The sequence below is a fragment of the Danio aesculapii genome, chromosome 10, assembly GCF_903798145.1.
Source record: "Danio aesculapii chromosome 10, fDanAes4.1, whole genome shotgun sequence".
Classification (NCBI taxonomy): domain Eukaryota; kingdom Metazoa; phylum Chordata; class Actinopteri; order Cypriniformes; family Danionidae; genus Danio; species Danio aesculapii.
Window position 1 is genome coordinate 30,934,995 of NC_079444.1, and position 27,500 is coordinate 30,962,494.

At 35.3% G+C, this 27,500-nt stretch overlaps 1 protein-coding gene across 1 annotated transcript in view; it reads right to left on the reverse strand.

Moving 5' to 3' along the window:
- LOC130236773 (homeobox protein PKNOX2-like) overlaps positions 1 to 27,500 on the reverse strand; it is a 229,065-nt gene that overhangs the window by 60,868 nt on the left and 140,697 nt on the right. The window contains exons 3-4 of the mRNA XM_056467529.1: positions 20,982 to 21,090; positions 13,498 to 13,634 (exon numbers count right to left, since the gene is read on the reverse strand). Of these exons, the coding sequence (XP_056323504.1) occupies positions 13,498 to 13,634; positions 20,982 to 21,068 (224 nt within the window). The 5' untranslated portion in view covers positions 21,069 to 21,090. The remainder of the gene's footprint in view (positions 1 to 13,497; positions 13,635 to 20,981; positions 21,091 to 27,500) is intronic.

Genomic DNA, 27,500 nt, shown 5'->3' on the forward strand with positions numbered 1-27,500 from the left:
AAAATAAAGCTGGATGCATTTTAATGCTAGCTCTAGCTGCATTTGTTTTGGTAGCGTGGTGGGCCACCCACGGGCTGCCGTGGAGATGGGGGTGTGCGCTCTGTGTGCTCACCCGGTATGTTTGCCATCCTAATCAGGGCGAGCCAGTGGCTGCTGCCTTTATTAAACCCAGTCTGGGGTGCCCTCATGCTGAGACCATTCCTCACGCACACACACACACATTCACATGAACACACACTCCCTCCTCCAGGCTACATGTCTGGAGCTCAACCTGTATGGGGGGCGTGCACACACAAACACAGCACTCGCCATCAGGGTTTATATAGGACCCCTACTGCTGCATTTCAATGAGCGGCATTGCTCTTTTTGACGCTGTTTTCTGCTCTTTCTCTTTCACCTGCGGGGTAAAGGGTAACAGTGTCCTGTTGTCAGACACAGTCGGGTCTTATCATTGGACCACAGGTGAGACTATAGAGGTTAAACACAGACATGCCACATGAAAGCAATGTGCTTACCAATGCAAATAACCAGACTATTAGTGTTGGATTGCCAGGATGTTACTATATATTTGAATCAATTCTAACCACATCTCACCCTGTTGCCAAGGTGTTTTGTCTGGTTGGTTTATAGGCTGTTGCTATGCACGTGCTATTGTAATTTCTAGGGGGTTGCTAGGCTGATCTAAGTGGTTTGCACAGTGTTCTAGTTAATCGCTGTAGCTTGGCTATCGCTATAACAAGGTCATGTTTGTATTTGCTCAAATCTAACACTGAACTCTGCTGACGGTCCATCCTCTTATGACATCGCCCTGGATTTCGGTTTTCTTGTTTTATTTTAAAAGTCTTGGTGATCAATTATCAACATTTTATGTTAATTATTATTTAAAGCATTGGCAGTTAGTTCAATAAAAGTCTATAGAATACATAAGACATTCACTCGTATAGTTCTGAATGAGGGAAAGTGTAACGGTCAATATGGCGAATGAAGCCCCGCCTACTACTACAGGAGCCAATCATCAATCGCTATAATGACTATTAGCTCGAGCAACATGAAAATATGCCAATGTAGTTCGATTCAGACGTTTAGAAATGGAACTTATGAGACAGATGTTGTTTAATTTTATTGTTGATTCCAAATATGTAATGTAATCATAAGCTTGGCAAATAGTTTTGGAGAATTTGATGTTTCTCCATTCAAAAAGAATGCCTGAGCATACGGCCCGAAAGGCATTTCAAAGATGGCCGCAGAGTGAAAAGACTTGACTTAAAGGGACTTTGGTTCGATAAAGACAGAAAAATGTGCCGTTTAAAAATTGCAGTGGGCCACAGAAACAATGATTGTGGGTCCACAAGTTAAAAAAGTTGGGAAACTCTGTTCTAAGGTGTTGCTAGGGTGTTGTTATGTGGGTCTGGGTTGTTCTGGGAAGATGTTTTGACTTTGTAATGTGGTCTGTGCAATGCATAGTGCGCCTGATGGTTTCTAGGGTGTTGCTAGATCGGTCTTAGTTGTTGGTAAAGTGTTCTGGGAAGTTTCAAAAGCACTGCTTGACTGGGCAAGGTATTTTGTAGAAAGTACAGGGATCCTGTTTGTTCCAAGGGTGTTGCTAGAGTGATCTTGGTAGGTTGTTTAGTGTTCTGGGTAGTTTGTTTTGTACAATGCACATTGTTCCTGCTGGTTTCTAAGGTGTTGCTATATAGTGTTCTGTGTAGTTTCTAAAATGTTGCTAGGTGGATCTGAGTTGTTGGTAGAGTTCTGGGTTGTATCTAGAGCATTGTTTGATTGGGCACGGTGGTTTGTACAATATATAGTGTTCCTGTTAGTTTCTAGGGTGTTGCTAGCTAGGCTGATCTTGGTAGTTTGTATAGTGTTCTAGGTAGTTTCTAAGGTGTTACTAGGTGGGTCTGGGTTGTTGGTAGAGTTCTGGGTAGTTTCTCAAGCATTGTTTGACTGGGCAAGGTGGTTTGTTTTGTACAAAGCACAGTGTTCCTGCTGGTTTCTGGGGTGTTGCTAGGCTGATCTTGGTAGTTTGTATAGTGTTCTGGGCACTTTCTAAGGTGTTGCTAATTGAGTCTCTTTGTAGAGTGTTCTGTGTAGTTGTGAGAGCACTGTTTGACTGGGTAAGGTGGTTTGTACAAAGTACAGTGCCACTATTAGTTTCTATGGTATTGCAAGGGTGATATTGGTAGTTTGTATAGAGTTCTAGGTAGTTTATAAAGTGTTTATAGGTGGGTCTGGGTTGTTTGTTGAAAGTTCTGTGTAGTTTCAAGAGCACTGTTCGACTGGGTAAGGTGGTTTGTAAAAAGTACAGTGTTCCTGTTAGCTTTTAGGCTGCTGCTAGGCTGATCTTGGTAGTTTGTATAGTTTCTAAGGTGTTGCTAATTGAGTCTGGGTTGTTGGTAGATTTGTATCGTTGTAGTTTAGACCATAGAGCTATACACAGAGCATTGGTTAGTTATTCCAGGTGGTTTGCACAGTATGCAGGGTAGTTTCTGGTTAGTGTTCTAGCACTGGGATTTCTAGGGCTTTGGAATGCCGTTGTCAATCTATGTGGTTTTTAAGGAGTTCACAATATTAAAAAGCATTGCTATTTTATGCATTGCTTGAATGGCACTGATGACTTGTAGGGAGTTGCTATGTAGTTCTGTATGTAAGATTATTTGACTGATTTCTAAAATGACGCTATGCAGTTGCTATGGTTTTCTGAGTGGTTGCTATGGCATTGCCACTGTGTGTAGTTGTAAGGCTGGCCAGGGTGTTTATAAGACGGTTGCGAGGGTTTTCTCGAAGAATCTCAAGTGTATATGAAGAAATATTTGAAAATGTTGATATATGAGAAGCCATGAGCAATAATATTTCCTTAACAAGCACAGCTAACAAGTTTCATTCACAGACTTCACAGTAGCTCCTGCGTTCACGAACACAAGTTCAGTCTTCAGACAGTCAGCCTGTGAAGTTCAGAACACTGTGCACCCTGGAGACACAAGACAGGATGAAAAAGAATAAAACTCAACGTCTACAGATTTAAATTGAGGAACAAAATCTTACTCAGATTAAAAAAATGTGCCCTCAGAGACTTCCTGAGATTCGATGAGATAGTATTTACCATAATCTGCCAGTAATAATTTCAAAAATACATCCTGACACTCATGATCGGGACTGAGATGATCTTGGGAGGGATCTTTGGCTTAGACAAAGGCATTATTTTAGATGGTATAGAAATTTCAACACCATTACTAAAAGAGAGAGAGAGAAACGAAGAGAGAGAGAGACAGAGAGAGAGAGAGAGAGAGAGAGAGAGAGAGAGAGAGAGAGAGAGAGAGAGAGTCGTTAAGATGTTGGGCACCAAATGACTGCGAGAGCTCCCCAACAGCGAATGTAAACAGAATTTATGGTGCATTACAGCAGCTGGGGAGAACCGGCTCACCATTTCCTCTCTGGCTGTCAAATTAAAAGCACTCCTGTTGGGACTGATATGCGCTGCTGCTACTGCTGGGTCTTTTAAAGCTGTTTTCCAACTCCATCCCTTTCTTTTTCTTCTTTTCTATTGCATATTCTCTCCCTCTTTCTCTCTCTATTTCTCTCTCTCTCTCTCTTTCGTCAGTCCGTGACACTCCTGATCCACTGGAGCTCAATGAAGACAGCATGACTGTGCACCATCCGACCGAAATCCAGTATCAATGCAAATCCACTCAGCACCCGCCAATCTGAGTCACGGCGAGAAGGGGAAAAACATATAAGCCCCATTCAGACATTTCAATACTCCAATATAAGCACACCTACAGGGGTCTGAACACTATATAAAAACACAAATACAATACACATGACATGATATCCCAAAAAAATGGAGACTAAATGTGTGAAAACATCAACAAATAATAGATTACGATTAATACAAAGATTACATTTGATTTGCTTGTAGTAAAAGTGTAATTTATGCAGACTTTGGATGAGCCTATATTATAATTACTGTGCCAGGAGTACAAAGAGTTGATAGGTATTAATGAATGTACAGTATGTAATAGTATGTTTTTCTTCTACTAAAGCCTGATAACATTGTCAGCTTGTTTTTCTTTTTTTATACCCAGAAAACAACAACTGGTCAGAGTAACTAATAATAAATAATAAATAATAATTTCACTGACAGATTACAGTGAGAAAATTTTACCTCTGTAGAATTAAAAACAAAATAAAGGAATAAAGGACAGGGATCTATTTTAGCTTTAATTTTATTTTCACTGCAATGTAAAACCCAAAAAGTTACGGAAACTCAAACCGTTTGAGGAAACCGTTTGCAACAAACCATTTAAGTTAAAAAACGAATGCAAATGAGTACTGTGAACTTAATCCATTTGAGTAAACAAAGCAATTTGAGTACTGTAAAACCCAATAAGTGGAGGCAACTCAAACCATTTGATGTCAAACCGTTTGATCTCAACTCAAACCGATTGCTACAAACCATTTGAGTTAAAAACTAATCTATAAGAAAACTGTGAACTTTAAATTAAGTTGAAGTAACGAGGTATTTAATTAACTCATTACCTTCAACACTGAGTTCAAAATTCTTTTCAAATGAGTAGAATTAACTTTTAGTAACTTTTGAGTTCACTACACTAATTTCATTTGATTAAGTTGACTGTTGTGTTTTACAGTGTGTATATAAATGACTTAGGTCAAGAGATAAAACGCTAAAATCCATTTATATGCCGATGACACTATTATTTATAAAGCTGCACAATCTATAATCAAGCCATAGAGATGTTACAAGACTCCTTTTGGTTACTGCAACTTTCACGACTGAAATTAAGTTTAAATACATTTTTAAATGCAAAAAAACCCTAAATGTGTGGTTTTTAAATCGCTGTCATAAAAAATGAAGGTTAACCCTGGACGGGGACTGTATTGAAATAATAAAATTATAAATATTTGGGCATATGGCTTGGGTTTTAATACTCATATTGAAAATCTTGTTAATAAGCTAAATTCATTCATTCATTCCTTTTCTTTTCGGCTTAGTCCCTTTATTAATCTGGGGTCGCCACAGCGGAATGAACTGCCAACTTATCCAGCATATGTTTTACGCAGCGGATGCCCTTCCACCTGCAACCCATCACTGGGAAACACACACTCCCGTTGACACACATACGCTACGGCCAACTTAACTTACCCAATTCACCTATAGTGCAAGTCTTTGGAGTGTGAGGGAAACCGGAGCTCCTGGAGGAAACCCACTTGAACACGGGGAGAACATGCAAACTCCACACAGAAATGCCATCTGGCCCAGCCGAGGCTCAAACCAGCGACCTTCTTGCTGTGAGACGATCATGCTACCCACTGCACAACCGTGAAGCGAAGCTTAATTGTTTTTTTTGTTTTTTTTGTATTAAGGAGTGCTTTCCTTTCAAAGCCATTTAACTCTATGCGCACACAGGTTGATAGGTCACCTAACCTGCGAGATTGGTTGCTGCCACCTCGGCACCCAATGAGCTAGTTCCTCGTCAGTTTAAATGCTCTGCGTCATTCTACGATGTTAAGCTGCGCCATGTTTTCTAAGACCCTTCTCCACCCCAGCTCCACCTGTGTTAGATCTGCTACGGGGTTACATTTATATTATGTTTGCAGCAGCAGCATGCTATATTCTCAGATGACATGTCTGTGTATATACTTGCAGTAGCAGGTCTTAGTACTTGCTCTGCCATAATAATGGAAGCAGCAGCAGCAGCGTAGCAGATCTGTACCGCCAAGACCAAATACATCAACATTGCCATATAAATATTTACTACCATACTAAATCCAGAGAGTGTTCATAACAGAAAAAGAATTATCCAGAGCTGTTTCCTTTCAGTGATAGATTATGGAAATGTAGTTTATATGCATGCAAACCTGCCGTTATTAAAAAAGCTGGACAGTATATGTCATGCTGCAAAACGATTTGTAACGAATGCATCTTCACGTACCCATCATTGTACTTTGTACAAAATACACCAGCACCAAAGGAGAAAAATGCATATGCTTCTAATCACTGTTAGGGCATTATTGGGTAAATTTCCATCTTATATTTGTAACCTTTTATCATATTATACTTGTAGTTATAGTACAGGGAATTCTTACTACATTGAACTGTTCCTAGAGTATGTATGGAGTTTGGTAAAACAGCGTTTTCTTTCTCTGGCACTATATTATAGAATGAAATGCTCAATGTTATTATGTTAGAAACAATTCCATCACAAAATATTTTTAAAAATCTTTTCTGGAAAGTCTTACCTGGAAGAATCATGTTAAAGCTTTGTGTAAATTTTAATATGTGAAATTTTAAGTGTGTCTAATTTTGTATCTGAAACTTTTTGTGCTGCCATTTTGGCCAGGCCCCCCGGTAGAAAAGATACATATCTCAATGGGAAATCCATGGTAAAATAAAGGATGAATAAAAATAAATAAATAAATAAAAATATTTTATTAATTACCTGTTCTTTTATATAAATAGAGATGAGTACCGAAACTCTGTACTTTATCGGTATCAGTAATCATAAAATAAAGAGTTGCTAATTCTGTTCAATTAGATTTTTTGTTTTTTTATTTAAAAAAAAAACTACAAAAAGTACCAATACGAGAACCGTTAAAGTACCAAACTGATAAGTGGTATCGATAAAAGTAGTAATACGGTTAAAACCTTAATGATACCCATATAGAAACACTTGAACTCTTCATCTCTGATATTATCTGAAAAATGACAACATTGTACTTTTACAATGTAAAAACGTCATCAGCAGTCAAACATAACTTAAACTTAAATTGTAAATAAAATGCACATTTCATATAACTAACAATGCTGTACTTGTGTATTTAAGATTTATTAATAAAAAGCCCCATCTGCGGTATTTTTTAAGTCTTAAACACAGTAAAAACTGCATTTATAGAACAATGTGTGATTCTTTCCTCTCTTACTGTTATCATTTTGGAATAGCGCTGAATTTCTCACCCTCAGGACCATCTTAAGATATGTATTACAATTTCATATTCTGTATGCTGGATTTTTATTGAAGCTAATTTTGGATGTGTCGCAAGTGCCCCACAGGAAAGAGACCCCCTGCCTCATTTCTAATAAGAAGAGAAGGTATTGGATGTTTTAAAAGAGAGTGCAGTAGCTCGTTAAGATAATTACTGTATCGCACATTTATTTTAATGTTAATAATTAAGTAACGCACGCCGGAGCACAGACTCAACATCTCAGACTTGCAATACCAGCAATTAGAGAAGCGAAAGGTGCAGAAATAAACACCAGCCTGCCAAATTGAATCAAAACAATACATGAGGATTCATGATATAAACAAACAACTCCATTTTTATATTTTTGGTTGTTCTGTTAAATGCACACATTAGTTTAAGTATTTATGCTGCATAACAAATTCACAACAAGCACTGTCAAAATGTACAAACTATTTTATTTAGTGTTTGGATCATTTATGGATCAGATTTATTAATGTTTGCCAAGGCTGCCTTTATACAATTTAAAAATACACTTAAAATGTAATTTTGTAAAATGGAAAGAGTAGGTGCTGGGATACTGAGCTTGATTTAGAATGAGGATGAAGCAGGACCAGATAGTGTGTGTGCATGTGCATGTGTGACATATCAGGACACAATTGTTTATAATAACATGGGTATGACACAGGTGTTACGTTGAGAAGGTAACTTAAGAGCAGTGCTGGGAAAAAAGAAATACTGTATATTACAATCTTAAGTCACTATTGGGGGGGGGGGGGGGTATGAAAGTATCTTGTGTTATTTTTGAGGATTTTTTTAAGAGTAAGATAGGCTTAAAATGTTACTATATTACTATTTTATCCAACACTTCTTATGAGGACATTGCCCATGTCGCAATTTTTCAAAAGTTTTATAAATAATTTCCTTTCATTTCCTTAGTCCCTTTATTCATCAGGGGTCGTCACAGCGGAATGAACCGTCAACCTATCCAGCATATGTTTTACACAGTGGATGCCCTTCCAGCTGCAACCCAGTACTGTAAAACATTCATACACACTCATTCACACACATACACCACGGGTGGGCTTTGGACTGTGGGGGAAACCGAAGCACCCGGAGGAAACCCACACGAACTCGAGGAGAACATGCAAACTCCACAAAGAAATGCCAACTGACCCAGTCAGGGCTCGAACCAGCGATCTTTTTGCTGTGAGGTGACAGTGCTAACCACTGAGCCACCATGCCGCCCTATAAATAATACAGACGAATATTTTATATAAAGTAAAAATGCACATAGTTTCTCATGAGACTTGGGTTTCAGGAATGGGTTAAGGTACAGCGATAGAAAATACAATTTGTACAGTATAAAAACAATGAAAACCTATGGAATTTAAATAAACATATGGAATATAAAAAACAAACATGTGTCTGTGTGTGTGTGTGTGTGTGTGTGTGTGTGTGTGTGTGTGTGGTGTGTGTGTGTGTGTGTGTGTGTGTGTGTGCACGTGTGTGTGTGCGTGTGTGTGTGTGTGTGTGTGTGTGTGTGTACGTGTTTTTGTGACATATCAGGACACAAATCTGTACAATGACATAGGTATGACACAGGTATTACAAAAAGGAGGTGAAATATGAGGACATTGGTGACGTCCTCATTTCTCAAAATGCTTATAAATCCCGCAAGATGAGTTTAATCAGAGAGTAAAGCTGCACACAGTCTCCTGTGATGGTTGGGTTTAGGGGTAGGGTGGGGTGAGGGCAATACAATAGTGTTGGTTAGGATGTGCTTTTACTGTCACTTTTGCTAAATTTATTTGCATCTTAATGGATAGAAATATTATATATGTATAGTTGAAGTCAGAATTATTAGCCCCCCTGAATTATTAGCCCCCCTGTTTATTTTTTCCCCAATTTCTGTTTAATGGAGAGAAGATTTTTTTCAACACATTTCTAAACATAATAGTTTTAATAACTCATTTCTAATAACTGATGTATTTTATCTTTGCCATGATGACAGTAAATAATATTTGAATAGATATTTTTCAAGACACTTCTATACAGCTTAAAGAGACATTTAAAGGCTTAACTAGGTTAATTAGGTTAACTGGGCAGGTTAGGGTAAGTAGGCCAGTCATTGTATAATGATGGTTTGTTCTGTAGACAAAAAGTAGTAAAAACATTAGCTTAAAGGGGCTAATATTTTTTACCTTAAAATGGTTTTTAAAAAAATTAAAAACTGCTTTTATTCTAGCCGAAATAAACAAATAAGACTTTCTCCAGAAGACAAAATATTATCAGACATACTGTGAAAATTTCCTTGCTCTGTTAAACATCATTTGGGAAATATTTTAAAAAGAAAAAATTTCAAAAGGGGGCTAATAATTCTGACTTCCACTGTATATAATGCAAATTTGATAAATGTCTAAAAATTGCTCCATTAATTGGACAAAAATATTAGGAACTCTTGTTCAAGAAGAATGTTTGTCTTACATTATTTAAACAATGTAAGAAATAATTGTAAATATAAATGTAGTTTTACACTGACAAACATTTATGTACAAAAAAAAAACTCAAGACACATCGAGACATGTTTATATTCTTCTTAGAAAGCAATATAATTGCACAATTTAAATTTTCCCAATAATTTTCAGGACATGTGCACACAAACTGCAACATTACCGAGACGTCAGGTCAAATACAAACTCTTTTTGGTTTCTACTTCACCTGTGCGCTTTCATCACGATCAGATCAAGCTACGAGATGCATCTCTCTGTGGCGTCTTTGGATATATTTCCAGCACTTAAGACGTGTCATGTAGATGAAACCAGAAATGTGTGTGTGAAAGAGTAGGTGCTGAGATACTGAGCTCGACTTAGAATAAGGAGGAAGCATGTGTGTGTATATGTGTGTGTGCGTAGTATGAATGTAGGCTGAGTCTAGTCTTTTTTTTCCACAGTGCCTGCAGGTCGCCTCCGGCTGGCTGCTCTCATCAAAGGCAGTTTTCTCTCTCTGAGGAGCTGAGAGACTGAGCCCCAGGCCAGCCCGGGCCTTCACAGACCTGCCTTAGGGGTGAACGGCAAACCACGGGCCTCTGCCACGCCACCACAAGACACCGCTAATCACAGCTAGCAATGAAGCTGCTCGCGGATACATTCGTACAGGAGCTACGATATGCATGCGGCCACGCTGTAATCAACCGGGGACGAGGGGCTTGGGAATGAGGCTTTAAGTATTTAAAGTGTCGGTGTGCGCTATGTATTATTTAGTTCATGAATAAGCGAGGAAAATATGACTTATGCAGGCGCGTTGCTATCCAAATCAAGCATCTCTTCTGTATGCTTGTATTTAGATCAATATGTTATGAGGGTTTCGGAATAAGTATAAAACTGCATTATTTATAGGTGGTGGAACAATGGTGTTCTGGTTGCTTCATACTGTTGTGTTCAGTTAGAGAGAGAAAAATTGAGAAATAAATAAACTTTTATACTTGAGTATATATACTGTATATATGTGGGGTTTATACATTATTTTGCTTAAGTAATAATAAAATTAATATGTTTGGAAGGACATGCCAAATTCTTCAGAAGTAAAATTTATTAAAACAAATTTACACATGAATAACAACAAATATAAAGTAGCATAATGAGTATTAAAGAGCACCTATGATGAAAATCTTTTCTTTCATCTTTTGTAAGCTTTTTTTACAGAACTGTGTTTAGGTATATTGTGTTCACAGTCATACTGGAGTGATATAAACACAATAAATCTCTTTAAAAATTTCCGGACGTTAAAATAGGATCCAAATCCCCCCCATTTTGAGGCCCCACCCACCGAATTGATTGACAGCTATGTGTTAACTAGGGGTACAACGGTTCAATTTACTCACGGTTCGGTATGTATCACGGTTTTAGGGTCACGGTTTCAGTACGATACTGTTTCTGATATGCTTAAAAAAATGCCTACAGAACAATTCACATATAAATACCAGTAACAAAAAACAATTATTGGGTAAAAAAAACACTGACAATGCAACAGCTTAACACATATGACTGTAGATTTGTTTGTTCTCGCATTAATTAAATAAAAGTAGGGCATTTTGAAAATTGTTCAAATAAATTGCTCAAGAAAATACAGAGAAAAAGCTTGAATTTCACCTTTTTCTATTTTGCATCTCGACTTAACAGTCTCAACCAATTATGCAGATAATAATTATGTCAACACATCTTAATAATTGAGCACTTTAAAAGTATTGTTTACTACTGTTTACATTATGCTTGCATTAGCAAGGCAACAGGACATTTTTATTTATGATTTCTATATGATTCCAGAGAGCTCTGTTTCACTTATCAACACCAAAGAGAGAGCACTCGGCTTTTCTCTCTTAATTCAACAGGAACACCCAGTCGAGAAGAAAACAGTTCTTAGAAGACAGCAGGTAAATATTGGGAGTGATCCGGTGCGAAAGAACACCCAGCAGGAGCAGGACTTAAGTAACAGACCTGCTGAATGTTTGGATTGGCTTCTGGGTGTGGACATTGATCTCGATCTGCCTGTAAAGAAGGTCGCACACCCGAAGCGCCGCTTGGTGATGCGGCGCGTCGCGCCACGCAGCGCTATGCGTTTCAGAATTCTAAACACAGGATTCTATCAGCGTTCACACACCGGCGCCGCAAATCAGCAGCTGTCCACGGCACCCAGCCACGACACAGGACACTGTTCATATTTCTGCCGCGCCACAGAGCGCCATCTGAACAAATAGCATGTGAATGTGCGTGTCTGGTGTGCGATACTTTCAACTGTCATGTGCACCGTGTCGCGGCGCTGAGCGGCGGATCCTGTGTGTGATGCCTTTAGTGACCACTGATCTAGTCTATCTTTGCAACAACAACAAAAAACAGCATTCGTTATGTTTTTGTGTCTGTCTGAATTTACATTGAGTGTCTGTTGAAACACTGACAGCAATGCACTGTGACTTGGCCTTTCCTGCGCATTTGCTCTGTCTCTCCTTCACATGCCATGCTGAAACACTTAAACTCCAAACACCAACCGACGCATGAGGAAACGTGATGTCAACAACAGATTTACATACTAAGAGGTTATTGGACAAGTCTTCTCAAGTGCAATGCATGTGAAAGGTAATCGGAAGCGTACAAAGGCGGAACTGCTTCGTTGCAATTGTTTTTATTAACAATTTAATATTAATAATGCATATTCTGAATCACAGGGCACAACGAACCGTGGGAGAACAACAAACAGGACGATACAATTTTTTACAGAGAACCGTTGCATCACTAGTATTAACATGTTTTTGCAGTAACACGTATAATCATATCAACAAGACAGGACGTGCGCAAAGCAACTGGGATTAAAAGATCTGTTCAGCTCTCTGTGATCATCAATCATCATCAAATGTGATTAAGAATGAGTTTAAAACGTTTTTGGCTGAAATCTCACAGTGTAAGCAGGGCTTTAGGTGAGCAGATACTTAAATACGCATTTGGTGGGAACACAGCATTCGAATGCAAGTTAAAGGAATAGGAGAATCTGGGTTATTATATACTATCTATTTATTCATTCATTCATTTTTTTTTCCAGCTTAGTCCTTTATTATTCAGGGGTCGCCACAGCGGAATGAACCGCCAACTTATCTAGCATATGTTTTTACACCCACACACTCACATACACTATGGCCAATTTAGCTTACTCGATTCACCTGTACCGCATGTCTTTGGACTGTGGGGGAAACAGGAGCACCCAGAAGAAACCCACGCGAAAACGGGGAGAACATGCAAACTCCACAAAGAAATGCCAACTGACTTAGCCGGTGATCGAACAAGCGACCTTCTTGCTGTGAGGCGATTGTGCTACCCACTGCACCACCGTGCCGCCATTGTCTATTTAGTAAACTATTAATAATTACTTAACAATTTAATTTAACAAGTAAATATAAAAAATACTATTTATTATGAGACATTTAACTTTTATAAAAATAATAATACTATACAGACTTATAAATAACAAAAAAAAATTGCAAAAACACAAAAACACATTTTTTAAAACTATGACAAAAATAAATATATATATATATATATATATATATATATATATATATATATATATATATGTAATTTAATGTTAATAGAAATGATGTTAATAAAAATTAATTAATAAAAACCACTGAAATCTACAATAGTTACTCAGGTATACTGAAAAAGCTAAATTTAACTAGAAAAATGTGACAGAAAAATTGTGTAATCTTTAGAATAAGAATAATTACAAGAATAAATAAAAATTGCATTTTTATCTACAGTAATTTACTTTTTCATTCATTCTTTCATCCATTCATTCATTCATTTTTCCCTGCAAACAACCATTTAGCATTGCCAATGGAAACCCTTTAGCAACCTATAAGCAACATATTGGCAACTATACAGAACATTCTTGCATTATTTCCGCCTGTTCTGCAAGCATAACTCAAGCAAGAGTTTTGAAATCTTTGGAAATATCCATCACACTGACCTGTAAACGGCTCGTTTGTCAGACTCCAGTTGGGCTTGAGGGTCAAGAGTCACGCTGACCGGAGCGGCTCCTCCTGCTGACGCTGCAGAGAGGTGCACATGCTGGCCCTTTGAGTTTTGCTGAGTAGTGCCTGTCATCTGCTCAAATACACAACAGAACAACACAATAACTTCAGATCTGCAGTCGAGACTATATTACAGACAATCATATTCACTTTTAGGGTGCATTCTTGAAGCCTGACTACTTAATGTAGCATTAATTGTTTATATTGTATGTTATATATTTATGTATGTATTAATGTGTCTTCATTGATTATCTAGTGAGTTAATTACTTCAATAAACAGTACTCTACACTGTAAAGATTTCTCCTTGCCTTCAATTTTTAGTTGAATCAAATAAACTATTGTAGTCATCTCCACTAAAATCAGCCAAACCGACTAATAATATTATGAAAAATTTTCATAGTTAAAAATTGAGCTGAAACTATTTTTTATAATTAAGAAATTAAGTTGAAGTAACAAAAAGCATTTGTTGTCATGACTTTTGTCATATTTTTTTTTTACTGTGTATAATAGATATACAATATACTCAAATATTAAATTAGTCAAATAATAAGAACATAAAACAAACATAAAGCCTGTTATAAAAGAGTAATTTAAATCTTTCATCTAAAAGTGCTGACTTATTTTAATATCTAACAATTTTGGTTGCACATCTTACAATTCTTTGTCCGTAGATTTTTTAAAGTTAACTCTTAGTTAATTCTAACATTTTCCTCAGAGTTTTGAGAGAAAAATAAAGTCAAAATGAATTTTTTTTTTTAGGGGGGTGAGTCACAGACTTAAAAAAATAAACAAATCTGACTTTTTGTTGCAATGTTAAGTTAATATCTCATAATTCTGAGATGTTTCTGGAAATTTTCACAGTATTTCCTACAATGTTTTTTCTTCTTCTTTTGGAAAGAGACTTATTTATTTTAGTTGGTCGAAAATAAACAGTTTTTCGTTTTTAAAGCCATTTTTTCATGCCATTTATTATTAGCCCCCTTAGAAAATTATGATTTTCGATTGGCTACAAAACAATCGACTGTTGTCTAATCACTTGCCTAATTAACATAACTTGCCTACATAACCTAGTTAAGCCTTTAAAATGCATATCAAGCTATATGCTAGTACTGCATCCTACAAAATAACTATTAAAATATTAATTACTGTCATGGTTAAGAGAAAATAAATCAGTTATTAGAAATTAATTATTAAAACTATTATGCTTAAAAATGTATCCAACCGGTCTCATTCCTATGTTGTCCTATGTTGGTGTCCCAAATTACAGAGTTTCTGGAACAAAATATTTCAACTTTTTCCACATTTTGTTATGTTACAGCCTTATTTCAAAATGGATAAAATTAATTTATTTCCTCAAAATTCTACACACAATACCCCATAATGACAATGTGAAAAAAAAAGAGTTTTTGTAATTGCTGCAAATTTATTAAAAATAAAAAACCTGAAAATCAGATGTACATAAGTATTCACAGCCTTTGCTCAATACTTTGTTGATGCACCTTTGGCAGCAATTACAGCCTCAAGTCTTTTTGAATATGATGCCACAAGCTTGGCACACCTGTCTTCCTCCTGTTCCTCTTTGTTCCTCCCAAGCATCAGGTTGGATGGGGGGCGATGGTGTATAGGCATTTTCAGATCTCGCCAGAGATGTTCAATAGGATTTAGGCCTAGGCTCTGGCTGAGCAACTCAAGGACATTCACCGATTTGTTGTTAAGCCACTCCATTGATATTTTGGCAGTGTGCTTTGGGTCATTGTCCTGCTGGAAGATGAACCGTCGCCCCAGTCTGAGGTCAAGAGCACTCTGAAGCAGGTTTTCATTCAGAATGTCTCTGTACTTTGTTGCATTCATCTTTCCCTCTATCCTGACTAGTCTTCCAGTTCCTGCTGCTGAAAAACATCCCCCCAGAATGATGCTTGCCACCACCATGCTTCACTGTAGGTATGGTATTAGCCTGGTGATGAGCGGTGCCTGGTTTTCTGAAAACGTAATGCCTGGCATTCACTCCAAAGGGTTCAATTTTAACCTCATCAGACCAGAGAATTTCATTTCTTATGGTCTGAGAGTCCTTCAGATGCCTTTTGGCAAATTCCAGGCAGGGAGTGGCTTCTGTCTGGCCACTCTACCATACAGGCCTGATTGGTGGATTGCTGCACAGATGGTTGTCCTTCTGTGAGGTTCTCCTCTCTCCATAGAAGAAAGCTGAAGCTCAGATTGAGTGACCACTGGGTTATTGATCACCTCCCTGACTAAGGCCCTTCTCCCTGATCACTCAGCTTAGATGGCCGGCCAGCTCTAGGAAGAGTCCTGGTGGTTCCAAACATCTTTCACTTTCGGATGATGGAGGCCACTGTGCTCATTGGAACTCTCAGAGTAGCAGAATTTTTTCTATAACCTGTCAATCTAATTTTTCAGTGTAAGCCTGTCTCAGAGGTCTACAGACAATTCCTTTGTCTTCAAGCTTGGTTTGTGCTTTGACATGCACTGTCAACCCTGGGACCTTATATACAGTAGACAGGTGTGTGCCTTTTCAAATCATGTCCAATCAACTGAATTTACCACAGGTGAACTCCAATTAAGCTGCTGAAACATCTCAAGAATGATCAGTGGAAATAGAATGTACATGAGCTCAATTTAGAGCTTCACGGCAAAGACTGTGAATATATATATACATGTCATTTTTCAGGTTTTTTATTTTAATACATTTTCAACAAATTCAAAAAAATCTTTTTTCACATTGTCATTATGGGGTATTGTGTGTAGAATCTTGAGGAAATAAATGCATTTAATGCATTTTGGAATAAGGCTGTAACAAAAAATTGCGGAAAAAGTGAAGTGCCATGAATATTTTCCGGATTCACTGTATACTCCACGACCAAAAAAAAAAAACTAAAAAAAAAATGGCACACATCCAGAAAAAGTTTTCAAAAAAAACTTCAGGCGAAACCTAGCTTTGAAACCCCTCAGCATACATATTCAGAGAGCCACATCCAATGTCTCCTAGTCTGACCATCTTGACAATGTAAGAATGCCAGAGACTGCAGCATATGGTCTCATTAAAAACAGGAATCTAATTTAAGGCACTTGACCCCTAAAATTCAACGCAGGTCACCTTCTGCAGGAAAAAAAATAAACGCTCCACCTAGTCATCAAATAAAACTCTGGCGGTAAAGATGCACAGAAAAAGTCTTGCCCTTTACCATTGGAAAACATTGTCAGGATGCACAAACACCCTATTTAGGATGCATTAGTGAAACAGCACAGCTCTCCTGTTGTCTTCGTTTCTGTTTTTCTCCGCTTATAAAGCAAACCCCCTCCTGTCTCCCTCCCCAGAAGCCTCCCAAAAAATGGTTTAAGGGAGGAAGCTGGAAGTCTTAATCCCAGCCTCAAATAGGAAATAAATTAGCTTCTTCACACTTAACTAGCTCTCATTTGCATGTCTCTACCAGCGTGGCTCAGTTTTCCCCAGCCTCTAATCCTCAGGGCGGAGGGATACAGCAGCTGGACAGACAAAAACGCTGCTCTGTGTCCCTCTGATTAACGCGGGATGGGCACAATGAAGAGCTGACATGCTAAACGCTGCAGATGCTGCTTTCTGATGTCAACACTGTGAGACAAAAGCACGTTTTTGGAGCATAACCTGTTTTTTTGTCTTTCTGAATGATGCTTTTGGTGGTTTTAAAGAGGTTTTGGGCTGTTTTGGGAGTTTATACCAGAAAAAATATATATAAGATCACTTTAAGTTTTATATTTGTGACCCAGAAGCATTTACTATAGCCAAAAATGCACTATATGGGTCAAAAGACTTTTCTTTTATGCCAAAAATCATTAGAATATTAAGTAAAGATCATGTTTGATGCTGTTTTTGTAACTATACAGTAGGTAAATATATAAAAACTCAATTGTTCATCAGTAATGTGCATTTCTGAAAGCTTAATTTGAACAGTTTTAATGGGGATTTGCTCATTATTTAGAGTTTTTTGCACCTTCAGATTCCAGATTTTAAAATAGTTGTATCTCAGCTAAATATTGCCCTATACTAACCAACCATGCATCAATGCAATGCTTATAATGCAGCTTTCATGTAATATAGATCTTTTTCTTCATTGCTGCATGAAGGGTGCCATAACGAGCAGCGTCTTTCGGTAGGATGCTTAGAATTTATGTTTACATCCTTTACAACTGGTAAATTTTGATCCAAAAATGGTTATCAATACTGTTCTAAGTGGCTTATGGAGTTAACTTTGATTTTGAAAGCTTTGTGTTAAAGCCGTTATACTTCTGTCAGAGCGATTCAAGCGCAAGAGAAAAACGTTCTCCTAATGGGCTATATGCACACAGACTTTTCATTTTCAGCAAGGCAGCCCAAGGGCTTTCCATTGCAAAATTGTCACATTTAAGATCTGATTTCTTTAAAAATCAGCGATCTTTACTGCCTGTTAGATATACGATATGAAGTGGGTCTCAGATCAGACCAGAAGCACTGCAATAAATTTCATTTCCCCCCGCCATGTCTTTAAAATATGACAGATTATTGTGTGATCTCAGTATTTTCAATTGAATTTTTGTGCTAGCCTGTTGCTACTGACGGCTCTAGTGGTTACAACGGTCTTTCATCTCGTTTTACACTTGAACATCTAAATGAATGCTTTAGTACGGTCTATTTAACTGAATGTATTGTAATTACATTACAACACTGATGCTGTAAAAACAACACTTGTGAAATTGAAAGTAGCCACAATAAGCTTTCACCTGAAGTTTATAGTCTGCTTTAAAACTCTAGCTGTGCATAGAGCCCATTCAGTGTCTGCCGTCAGATCAGTGTTTTCAACATGTCAGCTGTTATACTGTACTCAGCAGCTCTTCAATGCACACACACTGAAACACACTGAATTATAGTGCAAACCATATTACTGGCATGAAACTTAACAGGTATATAAGCCATGCAATTTCCAAAAAATAAAAGTATGTAACTGATTGTATGTTGATCGCGAGCCGTTTGTTTCATGTAGTCAGTTTGTATTATGTAGTATTTACCACGGTATGTGTTTTTCTGTTATTTAAAAAATGTTATTTTCACATTGTGCCACTCTTTTAATCAATGTGTCAGTGGAACAGTATGTGTGTGTGTCAAATATTTTGGTGAATTACATTTGTTTTGGTCGGTTATATATTTAAAACAAGGAGAAAATGATCACTTTAGCAATGACAAGGCTCCATTTAAATGGCTCAAGATGCCATCTGATGGTGATGGTAAATGACTCGCAAATGTTGTTTTTCATTCCTATTAGATCGCATTTTTAAATAATCAGTCCAGGAGGTGGCGCTGATCGACAGCAGTATTAGTTCAAAGATGATAAAAGCAAGTCAAATAGATTAAAACTATCGTTTCAAAGCTGTCCAAATGTGACTTTTTATACGCATCCTCCTGTTCTTAGCATCCTCCATATGCATACACGCAAAGCATAATGGGTAATTTTTGCGCTCAAAGAAAAAGGTATAAATAAATCTCAATTTCAATAATGGCTGGATTGGTGGTCCAGGGTCACATTTCAGCATTAGAACTCATTTGAAGGGGTAGTACGTCCAAAGAAATTAAAATTTAACCACTCTTATAAAATTTAGTTTTATCTGTTGTTGGTTTTCTGAAGATATTTTAAAGAATGTTGGAAACTAAATTTTGACATCCATAGACAAAACATTATTGAACTCAATGTTTAGCTGTTTCCAACATTCCTTAAATATATTCTGTGTCCAACTGAGGAAAACATTCGAATAGGGTGAAAAGTGAAAGAGTAAAAAAAAATGCACAAACTGGTTTGAAACAGTGGCACGGTGGTTCAGTGGTTAGCACTGTTGCCTCACAGCAAGAAGGTTGCTGGTTCAAATAGAGACTAAGCGCGTACTCACACTAGCTACAGTTGCCTTGAACCGTGCCAAAGCACAATTGCCCCCCTCCCCCGATGGCCTGCAGTCTCACTGCTTTTCCCTTCCGTACTTGACACGCATTCGTCATCGATAATGTAACTGGTCAGTTTTATAGGAAGATAAGCGCTCTCGCTCAGCACAGTGAGCATTGCTTTAGTTATATTGTTTTGTATTATTTTTAGTCGTTTTGGATGCAGTGACACACAATCAAATAATTTGCTGAACAGATCCACCACTTTAGACGCTCATAAATTGTCATAAAGGTCCTCATGCTGCAGGTATTAGGAGGTTTGCTGAAGGTGCAGCTGACGTGCAGCAAGGGGTTTGTGTCTTTAATAAACTATGACAGTTTGCGTTCAATGAAAAGTAAGAATGATTTAAAAATCCATATGAAAAAGTCCCTTAAAAGTGACATCGCATCTTTAGTTTCGGGCTCGGAAACCAACCGAACCGCGCTCTGGCAGACCTCTTCAAACCGGGCCAGGGCCGGCCAACTGAACCGCGCCTGGGCCTGATTCGGAGCACTCACACTTGTCAAACAAACCGGGAAATTGGCCTGGGCACTTTTCAGATAGCAAAGTGTGAGTGCACCCTGAGCCAAAGGAAAATGAATGAATGAATGGTTTGAAACAAGTGTTGGGAAATAATAACAGATTTATATATATAAAAGGGGGTGCACCGTTAAGATTGTGAAATGATCCATCTATTAGTTGTGAATCTTTTGTTTTTAGGCTGGCTTATGCATCTGTCATTAAGGGAGAGGATACCAAAAAATGAAAATTACCTCATCATTTACTCACTCTTGTGTGCTTTTAAACCTTAACAGAAGTCAATGGGTTGCTTTAACAAGCAAGTAGGGCTGCACGATTGTGATATTTTGTTTTTCTGCAACATAAATTGCGATATAAATATTGAACCAGATTGATTTATTTGAAAATAGTAAATCAACCTAAATTAATTTAGGTTGATTGAAATGTTTCTGTGGGGGATTAAATCATTTGCATTTAAAAAATAAAAGAAACGATTAAACAAATAGAATAAACAATGCTTCATGGTCTTAATAGTATTAATAGTATTCATCCCATAAAATAGTCTTCATCATATTAATAATTTTATTAAAGTTACAAATTATACAGTTTCTTGGACCTTAATGCTTAAGGCTCTTCTGAAATTCTTGCAGTTCTTAAAAACACATGCAAATTCTACATTTTTACTCTATTATGGTTACAACTCCTGCCCAACTGCAATCCCAACTCAACATTGCAGATCCTGCGACATGACTATTGTGAATGTGCACATTGCAATACCGATGCTGAAATGATATATTGTGCAGCCCTACAAGCAAGCATTCTTAAAAAAATTAAATATGTTTTGAACACAAAGTACAGTAGATGATGACATTTGATTTTTGAGAGGATTTTTGATCCCTTTAAAGACAGACTGAAGTCTGTTTTCTTCACAATGGGCTGTTTTGTTGGTTTGTTGACTGACCTGTTGGCTCTCCTGGTATGATGGTGGAGGTACGCTCTGTGTGGCCATCATGGTCAATGCTGGTGCTGGGGACACATGTTGCATCATGGGATAGCTTCACATGGAGACTCTGAAGAAAAAGAAAACAGTGACATAAAAGATTATTTGGACTGACTAAAATGTGGATCTACTGGCAATATATCAGTGTTTGAAATGGTATTCGAATGATGCAAATGATATTGGTTAAATATAACTTTTCTTTGAATATAGATAATGTATAGTTAATTCACATCATTGCATTATTACTGGAACAATTCCAGGACCTACCACTAGGCGCTGCTGTCATTAAACTCAAAAGAAAACTGTCAAACAATGTTGGAAGAAGTTAATGTGTTGAATAAAATAAAATAATAAAATAAAAATGAATAAAACAAAATGTAAAAAAAAAAAAAAAAAAAAAAAAAAAAAAAAAAAATCAATAAAACAGAATGAAATAAAACAAGATAAAATGTTATAAAATGAAATAAAATAAATTAGAATAAAATAAAATACAATAAAACAAAAATAAAAAAATAAATAAAATAAAACAGAATAAAAAAAATAAAATAAAAAATAAAATTATAAATAAAATAAAATAAAATAAAATAAAATAAAATAAAATAAAGTAAAATAAAATAAAAATTATTTTTGGCCAGGTCAATAAATTTAGATTTAATTTTTTTAATGTAGTGCACACACAAAGGCTAGTTTTAATATAAGCCTTGGGCATAACAAATATGCAAAATAAAATAATAAAAAATTAAATACATAAAATAAAATAAAGAGATAATAAAAAATAATAATAATAAATAAATAAATAAATAAATAAATAAATAAATAAATAAATAAATAAATAAATAAATAAATAAATAAAATATTTTTAGGCTTATTTGAAATTTTTTTTTTTTTTTTTGAGGTTTTATTTTGCAACCGAAGCTATATGAACTACAAATGGGCAGTAAATAAATAAATAAGCCAAGGTAATGGTAGCAGGCTTGAGCAGGATTCACAATCTAGCACACCACCGACAGCCCAGAAGCAACACAAATGTTGCAGTGTGTCTGCCCAGAACACAATCAGCATGTGGAGGTGCAGGTAGTGTACATGATGAGTTAGTGTTTTCCTCAGGTAAACATGTCAACCCCAACAGGCCAATCAGGGGCTCATTAGTTCTGTTGTCAGAAGCGTAATTGACACTGGACAGGGAAGGTGGACCCCGGGGATGGTGCACAATGGGACACCCCGGACAAAGATAATTGGCCCCCAGTCACCACACAGACCCCGGAACCCCATTTTTGAGTCAGGTTTTAGCAAGTATATCACACCAATCTTTACTCTTTCTTAACTTGACTGTGGCCATAATTCTGGAGGTTTTCATTTGGACATATTTTGAAATGCCATAAGATTTTAAAATTGAGTTTGGTTTGATAAAACAATAAAGTGAATCAAAGCAAAAAAAAAAAAAGGAGTAAAAAGGAAAATCAAAGTAAAGCAAAACGAAGTGAAAAGAAAATTGCCGTGAATGAAGTGAAACAAAAAGAGAACAATAGCACAAATATTTTTAAACAGATGTTAGAATTTTCTGAAAGACGGAGAGAAAGAAAAGTTATTTTCAAGTTGTAACTGAGCTACTGAGTCTATTACCATAAATAACTTTGAGTGTGGAATAGTGTCTCTCCCTTATTGATTTTCCCATCTGTCAGAGAATTAGTGGCATCCAAACACAAGAGGACAACCAGAAGTGTTAGAAACTTTTGTTAAATCAGGTTTTGGTTCGGTTATTTATATATATATATATATATATATATATATATATATATATATATATATATATATATATATATATATATATATATATATATATAGTTGTAGTCAGAATTATTATCCTCCTTCTGAATTGTTTTCTTTTTTAAATATTTCCCAAATGATGTTTAACAGATTCAGGAAATTTTCACAGTATGTCTGATAATATTTTTTCTTCTGGAGAAAGTCTTATTTGTTTTATTTCAGCTAAAATAAAAGCAGATTTTATTTTTTTATGATCCATTTTAAGGTCAAAATTATTAGCCCCTTTAAGCTAATTTTTTTTCGATAGTCTACAGAACAAACCATCTTTATACAATAACTTGCGAAATTACCCTAACCTGCCTAGTTAACCTAATTACCCTAGTTAAGCCTTTAAATGTCACTTTAAGCTGTATAGAAGTGTCTTGAAAAATATCTAGTCAAATATTATTTACTGTCATCATGGCAAAGATAAAATAAATCAGTTATTAGAAATGAGTTATTAAAACTATTATGTTTAGAAATGTGTTGAAAAAATCTTCTCTCTGTTATACAGAAATTGGGGAAAAAATAAACAGGGGGGCGCATAATTCAGGGGGGCTAATAATTCTGACTTTAACTGTATATATATTTTTCCCCCCAATTTCTGTTTAACGGAGAGAAGATTTTTTTCAGCACATTTTTAAATATAATAGTTTTAGTAACTCATTTCTAATAACTGATTTATTTTATCTTTACCATGACGACAATGAACAATATTTGACAAAATATTTTTCAAAGACACTTCTATACAACTTAAAGTGACATTTAAAGGCTTAACTAGGTTAATTAAGTTAACTAGGCAGGTTAGGGTAATTAGGCAAGTTATTGTATAATGATGGTTTGTTCTGTAGACTACTGAAAAAAAAAAATTCTAAAGGGGCTAATAATTTTGACATTTTCTATATGGACTACAAAACTGCAGGTAAAATAAAATAAAATAAAATAAGCAGACGATACTTGGCTTATTTTTTTTAGGTTTTTAATTGCAATTGAAGTTATGGACTACAAATTTACAGATAAAATAAAATGAAATAAAATAAAATAAAATAAAATAAAATAAAATAAAATAAAATAAAATAAAATAAAATAAAATAAAATAAAATAAAATAAAATAAAATAAAATAAAATAAAAAAATTAAAAAATAAATAAATAAATAAATAAAATAACATAAAATAAATAAAATAAAACTGAAATTAAATAAGAAAACGTTATTAAGCTGATTAAATTTGTTTTAGGTTTTTAATTGCAATTGAAGCTATGGACTACAAATTTAAAGATAAAACAAAACAAAACTAAATAAAATAAAATAAACTTTTTTTGTTTTTAGGTATTTATTTGCAATTGAAGCTATGTGAACTACAAATATACAGGTAAAAAAATTGAAAATTAATTAAAATAACTAGAGAGTTGTTCACCCTTTGGAATAACCGCACTAAAGTCCATATACAGTAAAATATACAAGTGTATTTACATATGTAAATATGTAACACTAAAACAGCAAAGGAAATACTGACCATGTGAGTAGCCTAACACAAAAAGACAGACACATGCATTTAAAACCATAATTAAACTCAATGCATCTTTCTGTTCCCTTTTCATTCCAGAACTTCATGAAAATCACACCCAAATCATTATAGTTATCATTTCCGACAGTTTGACCCCCCAAAACGCAGTTTTCTGTCCGCCATTGAGTGCCAAGCTTTTAAGCAGCAGATGTAAGCAGTTGCAAAGAATACTAAAAATACATAAGCAATCATATATAATTACTCTGAAAGAACAGTACGATCACATCTGCCGAGTTACTGTGGGAGGAACCTCTGCTCCGTTTGGTAATTACACCAGACATAAATCACTCATTGAAAACGTGACCTATAAAGCTCTTTCCGTGCTTTAGTAATAGTCATTTTCTCTCTTGAGAACAGCTTGTTAGATCATAACTAGAGCTGGAAATCTTAAAGACACAGAAGCGTTTATAAATAGCTGCATACACCTATGGAAGAAAAAAATAAATAAGAGACTATTTGAATATTCTCAGTTTCTTTGGATTTACTGGATTTATTATGCATGGTTTTGAGTAAAATGTTTATATTTGTTTCGTTCTATAAAGAATTTTAGAGCATTTTTTCATAAAATGACAATTAAGATGAATAACAATATCTAGCATTTGTTGTGACTGAAAATCGGGGTTATTGTACGGAATTCCTTTGTTATTTCATCCCAAAAATGCTCTAAATGACAAGATAGTTATGTGTTTAAGTAAAACTGAATTTGTGTTTTATTCTGTAAACTACTCATGGCACTTCTTTTAAATTTAATATAGAAATCTTTTCATTTAGAGCCTTTGGTGAGCATACAATAACAAATAAAGGTGCCAAGTTTTCAGATATCAGTGCTTTCCACACATAAACTTTACTTGGGTGGGCCACCCAGGTATATTAACGGCTGCCCAAGTAAATTTAATGACATTATTATCATACTTTTACACTTTTTGTATCCATCCAATGTAACCAAACATCCGTGATCGATCATGTGGTGGAAAATCTTCTCTCGTTTACCCTGTTTCATACTGTTCATTCCGTGTTCACAACAACTGTCAACACTCCCACAGACAATCTCATATGCGGCTGAGACCCACAGAGACATGCCTTTTTTCATTCATTCATTCATTCATTCATTCATTCATTCATTCATTCATTCATTCATTCATTTTCTTTTCAACTTAGTTCCTTTAATAATCCGGGGTTACCACAGTGGAATGAACTTTAACTTATCCAGCACACGTTTTACGCAGCGGATGCCCTTCCAGCTGCAATCCATCTCTGGGAAACATCCATACACACTCATTCACACTCATACACTACGAACAATTTAGCCTACCCAATTCAACTGTACCACATGTCTTTGGACTGTGGGGGAAACCCATGCCTTTTTTAGGACTTAATAAAATTAGTCTGGCCGGGATTTCTATATCTGCTAAAATATCCGGGATTCGGCTTTCCAAAGCTGTCGTTATTAGTATCCATTTTCAATATCCATTTTTTTATTAGTATCCATCTTCATATTTAAGCCTACTTTTGCTTGGCTTCACAGCTGACTGCGCACGCACAGCCATGAGAGAAACATTAAATAATTCAAAATGACTAAATACATGGAGAGTATGACACAAAACAATACCTAAACTGGCTGCAAAATATTTGTACACCATTAATCAACAAATTTGCCTTGTTTTAGTCATGTAATTAATAGAATTTTTAAAGATATTGTGTGTTTTTATTCCTTTTTTTCTGTCATTTATTACTCATTTGCTGTATATTTTATTAATTTGATGATGTCAATATATTCCTTATTTTATATATGCTTTGAACTTGAGCGAGAGAGAAAGAGAGAGAAACAGATTTGACCTGTCAGTGAGTGCACATGGCTCCTGAATAGAATAAAAAGTAAGAGAAATTGTGGATTTTCTTAAATTTCTTTAACCCCTTGAAAAGAAACAGTGTATAAGAGTGTCATAATAAATAAAAATATTGTTAAAAATTTAATTATGTGTTACTTGTCGCATATGGTTAACTATTTGTGATGTGAAAAAGTTTCAATTCAGCTACCACCACAACTATATTTCAAACCTACGGGAAGCACTGGATATTATCATTATTTGGTGGAATAACACTGATTTTTTAATCACAATAATTGTTTTATTCTGTTTTATTCAGGAAAAAAAGAGAGAAAAAAATCCAGTCCTTTATATAATAAAGTTTAATCATTTTATGCTAAATTAAATGCTTTCAACGACAATATAGTTGTGTTTTGAGTAAAACAGAATTTGTGTTTTATTTAATAAACTACTGATGACATTTTTTTCTAATTTAAAATAAAAATGTTGTAATTTAGAGCCTGTGTTGAGCATAAAATAACAAATATAGGTGCCAAGTTTTCAGATTTTATCATCAATAAAATAATTTTAAAAATTATCACACCAAAAGATTTCATTTAATTTTATTCTGATACTTTGCCATTTTCAGGAGGATTTTTTTTTATTCGAAAGTGGAAAAGAAAATGTTTTCAGTCTTTTATATAATAAAATGTATTAATTTTGTGCTAAATTAAATGCTCTAAAGCACAATATATAGTTACTGTATGTGTTTGATTAAAACAGAATTAGTGTTTTACTCTATTAGCTACAGATGACATCTATTTCTAAATTAAAAGAAAAAAGCTGTCATTAGAAGCCTTTGGTGAGCATAAATAAAAAAAATGTGCCAGATTGTATATCAATATTTGGTGGAATAACCCTGACTTTTAATTCACAAAAAAAAGAAAAAAATTTGTTATTCTGACAATGGCCATTTTCCAAAAAAAAAAGTAAAACGCACTAAATATATTATTTGACATTCGGAAATCTTAATTCAGTCACCAGTCCTTTATACAAAATAATGCAGTTATTTAAAATGCTATAATGCAATATAATGCAGAAATAAAATGCTCCAAAATGCTTATCTTTATTTAAGAAGATTTTTTTGTTTTATTCTGTAAACTTAAGATGACTTTTCTTTCATATTCAAAGTAACAATAAAGTCATTTAAAGAGGACCTTTTATGCAGAAATCACTTTTATAAGAGGTTTAAACACAGTTGTGTGGCAACAGTGTGTGAACATAACCAGCTTCTAATGGTTCA